This window comes from Coffea arabica, chromosome 3e, assembly GCF_036785885.1.
Source record: "Coffea arabica cultivar ET-39 chromosome 3e, Coffea Arabica ET-39 HiFi, whole genome shotgun sequence".
NCBI lineage: Eukaryota > Viridiplantae > Streptophyta > Magnoliopsida > Gentianales > Rubiaceae > Coffea > Coffea arabica.
Window position 1 is genome coordinate 40,444,425 of NC_092315.1, and position 9,964 is coordinate 40,454,388.

Genomic DNA, 9,964 nt, shown 5'->3' on the forward strand with positions numbered 1-9,964 from the left:
GCCGGATTATTCAGAAAATGTATCAGTGCAACAATTTCATTTTGTTCTGAGAAAAGATGTTAATGAATAGGTGCTATTAATGAGTCTTTTTACAAGACATAAAGAAACTAGAAAAGATAATACAAAAGAGGAGAAAAGAACAAAAACTTAAAATATTAAAATAGTGCATATTGAAATACCCCTAAACTTTGGAGAATTTGTAGTAGTGCTTTTTCACTTTTCACCCTAAATTTAAATAAAAAAAAACTCCACTTTGGAGAACCTTGCACAATGAAATTCTAAACTCTCATTTTTGAATACTTTGCACCATAAAAATTCCAAACTTGTACCATTTAAAATGGTCAATTCCTCACAATAAATCGTGTATTCAAATCCTGCTACTAATGTGAAAGTTGTGTTGGTGGACAATATGTAAGAATATCTATAACTAATCTATTATCTTTTTGGCTCAGATGCATATTGTGACTCGTTGTGGTGATGATGGTCACCAAACCTACCAAATTTTATTCTTACCCCCAAAACAAAAAAAAAAAACTTTTCATCTTTCTTCTTTTTTTCAAATTTACAAAATCAAAAAGCTAAGCATCTTAATTACCGACCACCAGAGAGAATTGAGTCTTCTACAGTATATGATGACGATTTAATATCTTCAAAGCCAGCAGGATGGCCGAAGCCAAGACCAACAGCAGAAACGTCCATGGCCAGTACTGATAAATCTGGCAAGGCAACTGATCCTTCCAAGTACAACAGAACTTGCCTCATACTTGGCCTAATCTCTGGTTCTGAATGAGAGCATAACAAGCCTAGTTTCAACACCATGTCTGCTTCCTCTTTCACATACTCAGTACCCAGCTTTTGATCAACCGCCTGGAGAATATTACCTGCTTTCCAGCACGAAAATACCAAATCAACTAGAATGATATTCTCTTCTGGTACTGCTCGGTGTTCTATTGGCCTTCTTCCACAGGCAACCTCTAGCAAAAAGGCCCCAAAAGCATATACATCAGTGCTTGTTGTGGCCCTCCCTGTCCTACTATACTCAGGGGCAAGGTAGCCAAGAGATCCCGCTACATGGGTGGTTTGAGGTAGAGTTCCATGATCGTATAGCCTTGCTAGGCCGAAATCTCCCAATCTTCCATTCAGTTCATCATCTAACAATACATTACTGGCTTTTACATCTCGGTGGATCACAACTTGCTCCCATTCTTCGTGTAGATAGAGTAATCCTGACGCCACACCTCTGATGACTCGAAATCTTTCGCTCCAGTTGAGGGTACGCTTTGGTTGGTTGAACAGAAACCTGTCTAGACTACCCTTGGACATGAATTCATATACCAAAAGTAACTCTCTTTTACGCCGACAATAGCCCAGGAGCGGTACTAAATTTCTATGGCGCAAGCGTCCAATACTGACGATTTCTGCAATAAATTCTCTGATTCCCTGTCTTGCTTGATGGGAGACCTTCTTGACGGCAACCTCGACCCTGTTTGTTGGCAAAACACCTTTGTAGACCCTGCCGAATCCGCCTTCCCCCAACAGCTCTTTTTCTGTAAACCCCTTGGTGGCAATGTATAAATCTTTATACTTGAACCTGTGAGGTCCATAGGCATGCTCCCATTCTTCCAGCACTTCTGCATACTTCCACTTCCTCCTTAAATAATAAGCTGCCCCAAAAGCTACAATCAACAGAAAAAGTAAGGAGAGGAGGGGCAATCCCACAGTGAAAAATTTAGACACTTTCTTATGTCCAAACCGTGGTAGCTTGGGGAGCCGAGAGAGATCAAGCGCTTGTACATCCCCATTCATCTTGAAGCTCCATCCCAGTACAAAATGCACTGTCCCTAATTCGATTGGACTAGTAGATGCAGAAAATCCAACATACATGGTTTGCAGTAAAATTGACGAAAGATCATATGACAAAGACAAAAGAGGAGTATTTGGTTTAGCAGCCACTATTGGAGCCAATGTAACATTGATTCTCCTATCCACCCCATCGTATTCCACCCAAAGTTGCATCCGTTGACCGCTGCTAAGAGTTAAGTTGTCAAATGAATTCTTGTTATTAGCTTCATAACTTGCTGGTTGGAATACCTTGGACTTCACAGAGTTAATATCAATACCGACATGGTTGTCATTGATATCTCCAAATTCTTGTTCTTGGAAGGTGTCAAGCTCCACAGCAAAAACATGATTTTTTGGACTTCCATTGGTGGTTTCATCGAAGAGGCCGAGGAACTTAGTGGAAGGCCCTCGTGCAAGGACTCTTGTTGGTGCAATCACGAAAGCCATTCCCGGACTAGTCGCGCCTGGGACATCGGGTACCATAGCAAACACAAATTGGGTGGAAAAGGAGAAAGCTGAACTATTAGATGTTTTCTTGAAATTGATGGGATTAGGATAGAAGGCATGAGCCGTTTGTAATTTGGTGTTGTTGGTTATCTGAAGGAGGCCGTTGTTGGTGATTTTGGCTAATCCATACAGGCTTAGATTTGATGACTGAAATCCTTGATAGATGAACCCAACGTCGTCAGAAGCTGCTGCACAAACTGCGACGTGAACTAGAAAACAGGCTAATATTGCTGTTACAAGTCTGAATGACATGGCTATAACTTGGACACCAACTGCCAAATCCTGCTTAATTTTATAGCCTATATTTTACTATCTAACTGGTTTCCGGATCAGGTGCTGGCCTTTGATTTGTTACCTCCATTTCCTCCTTGGCAATCACATATCCAGTCTTCACCGTGTAGATTCCAGACTTGCTGTGTTTCCAGAATAATCTATCCTTCCTGCCCGGATGCTTGTCCATATATCCTGAGAACCTCCTTAAGCTTTTGGGCTTCTTTTTTACTTGCTTTGCAGCACAAAAGAGAGTCATCTGCAAAAAACAAATGAGATACCATAGGACTATCCCTGCAAATTTTGATTCCAGTTAGATGCTTGTTATCCACAGCTTTCTTGATCAGGTTTGAAAGCCCTTCCGTACAAATGATAAATAAGTAAGGAGATAAGGGATCTCCTTGTCTAATCCCTCTAGACGGTTTCACACTACCCACTTTCTGCCCATTTAAATTAAAAGAGTAAGCAACCGTGGAAATGCAGGTCATGATCCAACGAACAAAAGTGGGACAGAAACCCATTTGCATCATGATTCTACCAAGAAACTTCCACTCCACTCTATCATAGGCTTTAGACATATCAAGTTTTAGGGTCATGAAACCTACCCTACCAGCTCTCTTACTTTTAAGGAAATGCAAAAGTTCATGCGCAATAACAACATTGTCTAAGATTTGCCGGCCAGGAATGAAAGCAGACTGTGAAGGACTGATACAATGCTTAAGGACCCTTTTCAGTCTATCGGCCAAAATCTTGGAAATGATTTTATATAAGACATTACAAAGACTAATAGGCCTGAAATTAGCAAGCATCACAGGATTATCAACCTTTGGAATTAAGGAAATGATGGTCTCATTAATGGTCTTAAGCAAATTACCTGTATGAAAGAAAGTAGAAATGGCATGGACAATGTCAGCATTTATAATGTTCCAGTAAGATTGAAAAAAACACGGGGACATACCATCAACACCTGGAGCTTTGTTGGGGAACATAGAGAAAATGGCCTTTTTAATCTCCCCCTCGTCCACAGGTTTGATCAACTGAGCATTCATGAGATCGGAAATAGTGCACGGTATGCCTTGTAAAACCTCCTCAAATTCTGTGGGATTAGTGGACATGAAAAGTTCATTGTAGTGGTTACACATTTCCTCCTTAATTTCCTTGTCGCTCCTACACCAATTCCCATCAGATTTTTGGAGCACACTGATTCTGTTACGTTTCCTTTTAGCTAAAACACATTGATGGAAAAAAGCCGTATTTTTGTCTCCCTCCTTGAGCCATCTGTTTCTGGACTTCTGACTCCAATATAGCTCCTCTTCCTTGTAAGCTTTACTTAGTTGAAGTTTTAAAGTTGCAATGCCTCCTTTGTTACACAGCTCACCTGCTTCTCTTGCAACCTTCAATTGTTCCTTAATTTCCTGGATTTTCAGCTTTGCGTTACCTTTTGTTGTTCTGTTCCACTCGATCAAGGCTACTCTACACTCCCTAATTTTTCTTGTAACTTTATACATCCTGGATCCCTCTTGTTCCTTTCCCCACGCTGTGCGAATCACAGGCACAGTTGCTTTGTCCTTTAACGTCTCCTCCCAATCCTTTGTTGCGGTTTTGTGTCCACCATTAGTAGGCAGTGGTCTGAAGCCTCCATTCCAATATGCTCACAGGTTACCTTTTCATAGACTTGCACCCAACCCACACTCCCTAAACATCTATCCAACCTCTCCTTAACCTCCCCTTCCCCTTCCCATGTATTGCACCAAGTCCATGGAACCCCCACAAAACCAATATCTACTAGCTCGTTCTCAGAGATGAAACCTTTAAAGTCCCTAAGACTTCCCTCAGATCTTTCATTCCCACCCCATTTCTCTCCATTCGAACAAATGTCATTGAAATCTCCCATCACAGCCCATTTCTCACCCCATTCTCTTTTTTTCTCCTCAATGAAATCCCACTGATGTTTCCTAACTCTACCTTCCGTACTAGCATACACCCCTACAAACCACCAGCTGTCATTTGTTTCATTATCCACTACTTTCGCAGCAATATACCAATCCGAACCCTGCACTTCCAGTAACACCACTCCCTCCTTCCAGAAAAGAGCTAAACCACCAGCTCTGCCCTTAGAATTCACTATAAAGCTATGATCAAAATTTACTTTTTTTTGCATTTGTTTCATGAAAACCTCCTGGTTTTTTGTTTCACACAGGAATAAAATACTAGGAGAGTGGAGGTGAATTACCTCCTTCAGTTGGGGAATTGTCAAGGGGCCTCCTGCACCTCGACAATTCCACACCGCCATCTTCATTGCACTGGTGGAGGCATTGCGGGGCTAGCCTCCATTTCCCCTCCCTGTTGATCAGTGCTATCATCCCTTTTTGCCAGCTTCAAACGCGAACCTTCTTCCACATCTTCTTCCATGATATCCAGACCTTGATTATCCAGCATCCCTTTCCTTTTCTCTCCAGACGAGCGAGTTTGCTCTCTGCCAGTGATGTCCCGTAATGGAGCTCTCTTATTCCGTGAGCTTCTTCGCCATTTACCCTTCCCTTGGATGCTCTGGTTAACTGGTAGTCTGCTACCTTTACTTCCACTCTCATTTGTTTGACAAAATGTGCCCCCATATTCCAAACTGTCCAAAACCTCCTGCCCTGGCCCCAGCTCCATCATCAAATCCACTGGAGCAAGACCAGGTGTACTGCACTTCCTATTCCCCAAATCCACAACCACCTTACTGATTTCTATCTTTTCCTTCTCCACCAGCTCTGTTTTTTTTCCCGGATTTTCCCCTTTCCCCTCTACTTGCTCCACACTCTTGTCCAACTCCTTTTTATCACTCAAAAACTCCTTCCACTTCTTCTCCATAGCTTCCTTTTTCTGTTCTCTAATATTAATCTCCTTCTCAAATTGGTTAATGCTCGTCCCAGTTATACCCCTAACCCCCATCTCCCTCAAAGAATCTACATGGATCCCTGGGTCTTCGTTACTCGTAGCTACTACCATGCCTCTTTGTTTCACCTCAGTCTCGACCCCTCTGAAAACTCTCAAAGGGGAGGTCATGATATTCCCTGCCCTCATCCACGCTCCATATTGACTTTCCCTACCTGACTGTCCTTCCTTCCCTCCTTCATTACAAGATTTGTCACCGTGACCAACTATCCCACAGTTATAACAGAAATCCGGACATCGCTCATATTTAAAATCCACCCATGTATTCACTCCCTCAAGTTTCACCAAGGTGCCCCTGAGGAGGGGTTTTTGCACATCCACCTCTACCAGAATCTTCATATGTCTACCCTCTTTTCCTCCCCCTGGCGGAACTATAACCTCCCTCACTGACTTAAAAAGTTTACCAACCTTTATCCCCACTGTCCTACACAGCCAGTGGACAGGAAGATTCCATACCTGTACCCATAAGTATGTATATCTAAAAAACTGGGGCTTTCTTTCACAACCCAATTCCCAATTTTTAATCACCAAAACCTGATTATCCAAAACCCACGGGCCTCCCATCAACACTTTTTCCCGTTCCTCATCAACATCAAACTGGAATTGAAAAATGTTAGGGCCAAGTTCAGTTACCACTAAATTCCTGGGATAACCCCACGCATGATTGGTGAAATTTTTGACCCCCGTGTAATTTGCCACTTTTGTTCCTATCAACCTGCCTACCAGGCTCCTTCTGCAATCTTTGACTCCCTCGCTGACATCCTCCGAGCAAAGATCCACCCCCCCCAGTTCCGTTGAAGAGAGCTCAAACTTGCTGAATGCACGAGTTAGCTCCTCTTCCATCCTCTACAAACCAGTTGCTTGACACCACTGTGCACTATTTCCTTCCTTAGAAAACCCGTTGTTCAAACCTGCAAAACAGAGTAGAGAAACAGAGAGCAGAAAAAAGACGCCTAAAACAAGCTGAAAGACACAGAAACCTAACCAAATCCCCTCTAACTATGTACACACTACCACGATCTAGACAGGCAGACCCCATCTCGCGTTCCTCGGATCATGACCTCGAACGCACCAGATCACAGACGTTGAATCGCAAAAGAGGTTAAGGTTTCTAGAATGGGGGTTTGTAGTACAACAGAATGTGGAAGGTCACTGCGTCACAAAGCCAAACTCAGAGATCTTTCCTTCTGTTAGAGGTTGCCGAAACCTTTTGAAATTTTGAAAGCTCCTATTCTAGGAGGGAAGCTCTCAACGTAGAGAGAGAAGCTCTCAAAGTAGAGAGATGTAGAGAGATATATTTTACTATCTAGCGATGACGATTTCTGCACACTTTGACTAGATTGTCTGATGTACAATAAAACAATGGTACGGTGGTTGTATATACTAGATTGTCTATGTACAATAAAACAATGCTTTGAAATAAAGGTTTATGCGGTCTAGATACAAAACAATTAATTTCAACCAGTCTAGATACGTTACAATTTGATTTTTCATTTCAAATTTAACCTCTGAAATGATGCAATGTTTTGAAATAGGTTTGCTTGGATAATGAATTATTTGTCAAAATTTATTTACTTGCATAATCAATATATTTTCTAATCACATTTTTATCTTGTATACGTTACATTACAAAACTACAATATTGTTTCGAAAAGTTATCCCAAATAATTTGACTAGTTTCCGATTGTCTAAATGGATGAATGTTACATTTGATAGTTTACTCTTCATTACTATGTTTTCTAAATTGTATCAAGGATTTCTTTGACAACATTAACAATTGCTACCTAAATTGTATCATAGAATTAGCAATTTCACTCCAATGAATCAACTTTTCACTAGATTATATAAAGATACTTTTTGATTTAAAGAGGATAACAAACTGGTGGAACCTACATAATTTGTGTATATAAACTTAATAATATTGGTTTCTAAACAAAAAAAGAAATTATAACTTTTAGCATTTAAACACAACCCTACTATAAAATGTATGAAAAAAAAAAAAGAAATGAGTGTATCAAAAGCAATGTTTTTAAATTCAGACCATTAAGTGGATGGACTTTCGGCTCACATCTAGTTCACGGTTCAACCAGGTCAATCCGGTTCAAATGTTTTTCTTCTTCTTCTTCTTTTATATTTATGTAAATTTGATGACTTTAAAATTTTTTAAAGAAAAAGTATGAACCGGCTCAAAAGTCCAGTTTTTTTACCAATTTTGATTGGTTTGACCAGTTCTTGACCAAGTTTTACCAGCTGAATGATTTTTTCATTGACAAGTGAACTAGACCAGTGTCATGGCTAGTTTACAATTTGACATGTTGAACCAGGGTCCAGTTTGGTCTTCCAAATACTGATCAAAAGTTTGACAAATCATGCTAGTTCCTCTTTCCTATCACGTAGTGCAAGCTATAAGTCACCTAATAGGCTTTTAAAGAAAAGATTGAGAATTTTAAAACTTCTGACTTCATATTCAAACCAGGTTTGTTAAAAAAAAAAAGAAGTAAATAAGAGACACGAATTTCTTTTTCTGAAAGAAAACGGTATCGTGATTGAAAACTGAAAGAAGAATTCAGTGTTTGATAAATCTCTCATGTCCCCAGTTTGTTGTGAAGAGAGATATGTTGATAATCTCTGGTGCTGTTTAGCAATAGTGACAAAATCAGTACAAAATCAATTGTGACCCGGGACTACTAATAATTTGCTCAAGCAACACGAAACAACAAAAGATGTGAGATATTAGGAGGTGCTTGGTAAGTGGATTTCAAGACAAGAAATAAGTTTCAATTTAAATCATATTTATACATAAATGTTTATTTAAAATTAATCAGAGTAAGCTAATTGGTTACATAGATCCGTTCTATGTGTTTAATGATTAATTACTATACAGTAAGTTTTACTTATGTATTGTATTTTTATTACTAAAACTCATTGTCGTAAAGTTACGGAAAACTCTGAAATTTTATCAAATTAATTGTTATTCCCTATTTTATCATACATATAGTGATAGTGATATGAAACTTGAACCAAACGGCCATTTTAGCTTTGTGGCGAAAAAAAGAATGCATACTTACCTACACCCTATCTGGGTGCAACCCGATATCCCATCAAAAGTTTGACCACTTTCTGGCCTTGATAAGCCTCCCAGTTGCTATGTCGTTTGCGTCCCTCTTCTGCGCAGTTTCTCTACAATAATAGCCTGCACGCCACGGCATTTGACGTGAGAAGCTAATCGATCTTATTGGTATTATGTAGCAGTTACTTACGATTGTTAGAGTAAAACACGCAGTGGAAGTATCAGTCAAATCCCATATACCAAAAAAGAAAGCCATGGGGATAGATCAGACAAACGTAGCGTAAACTTTCCGGACTTTGATTAGTCACAATGGAAGAAGCAAAGGATTCAAACGGCTGAAAATATCAAAATCTAGAAGGCACGGAGGACGAATATCAAATTCTATCAAAGAACAATTTTCCTCAAATATAATTGTGGACTTACAAGTGCTTAAATAAATAAACAAAATTATAAAACCTATTCCAATACTAACACTTAAAAAACACAATCTAATTTTATTTCCTAAATTAACATTGATACCAATTCTAATTTAATTACCAAATAACAAGTCAACTTCTAAAACTACTAAAATTAGCTTTTTCTTTTTCTTTCTTGTGAACATTGCTTTTTTTAAACCAAGTTATTCATGTAATCGGGTCCAATGTCATTTCTAACTTGAGTTGCCATTGCAAACCCCCTCGCATTGCAGATAATGAACAACTCTAACTTTATTTTAGATCTTCATCTTCATGTGGGATTGGATAAGACTTGTACTTTGCATGCAAACTAGTAACTTTCGTTGGTCAAAAAATCATCTATATTAACCCATTCATGATTAGAATCTTTTTTGGACTTTTTTTTTTTCTCGTGGTACACAATTTAAATGTGTAAATTGTTGGAGGAATTGGAGCCTATGCAAGAGTGAATTGACTAGTTGGAGAACTCCATGAACAAACAAAAATGGAGCCATACCCGAGCCTCAGTGCATGAATCTAAAACTTTCAGCAATGAAGAGAAGGAGTATGTGAGGCTTCCTAGGCATGACAGACATGAAGTTGGACATGAAAATGATTCCATCAAAGGGATCAAACTCAAGATTCCTTCATTCCAAGGAAAATAAGGTCTGAAGGCCTACTTGCAGTGGGAAAGGATGAATGAAATTGTCTTTGACTGTCACCATTACGCCGAGGAGCGAAAGGTAAAACTTGTTGTGATTAAGTTTATTGACTATATTATTGTATGGTGGGATCAGGTTGTGACTAGTAGGAGGAGGAACTGGGAGCGTCTAATAGCGCAACGGATCTTCTGTCCCACACCCTGTGCTACTCTCTGTCCCATTTTTTATTATATTGCTAT

General features: G+C 39.5%; 2 protein-coding genes across 2 annotated transcripts; both read right to left on the reverse strand.

The window, feature by feature from the left end:
* Positions 1–282: 282 nt before the first annotated feature.
* On the reverse strand, positions 283–2,382 carry LOC113737626 (L-type lectin-domain containing receptor kinase IV.2-like). Its single transcript, XM_072084011.1, has one exon. It carries the CDS (start codon positions 2,323–2,325, stop codon positions 592–594), a length of 1,734 nt encoding a protein of 577 aa, XP_071940112.1. The 5' UTR covers positions 2,326–2,382; the 3' UTR covers positions 283–591.
* A 280-nt stretch (positions 2,383–2,662) lies between these two features.
* On the reverse strand, positions 2,663–4,912 carry LOC140038500 (uncharacterized). Its single transcript, XM_072083876.1, has 5 exons — positions 4,853–4,912; positions 4,332–4,732; positions 3,578–4,248; positions 3,225–3,493; positions 2,663–2,878 (listed from the first exon to the last, which is right to left on the reverse strand). The coding sequence occupies exons 1-5, from the start codon at positions 4,910–4,912 to the stop codon at positions 2,663–2,665; spliced, it is 1,617 nt and encodes a 538-aa protein (XP_071939977.1).
* Between the last annotated feature and the right edge of the window lie 5,052 nt (positions 4,913–9,964).

Excerpts from the sequence above, each read along its gene's own strand:
- LOC113737626 (XM_072084011.1), bottom strand. The coding sequence starts at position 2,325 with ATGGTACCCGATGTCCCAGGCGCGACTAGTCCGGGAATGGCTTTCGTG.
- LOC140038500 (XM_072083876.1), bottom strand. The coding sequence starts at position 4,912 with ATGGCGGTGTGGAATTGTCGAGGTGCAGGAGGCCCCTTGACAATTCCC. Across the intron at positions 3,494-3,577 it reads CAAAGCTCCAGGTGTTGATG|GTAATTTGCTTAAGACCATT; the intron begins GTATGTCCCCGT and ends TCTTTCATACAG. Across the intron at positions 2,879-3,224 it reads AAAGTAAGAGAGCTGGTAGG|ATGACTCTCTTTTGTGCTGC; the intron begins GTAGGTTTCATG and ends TGTTTTTTGCAG.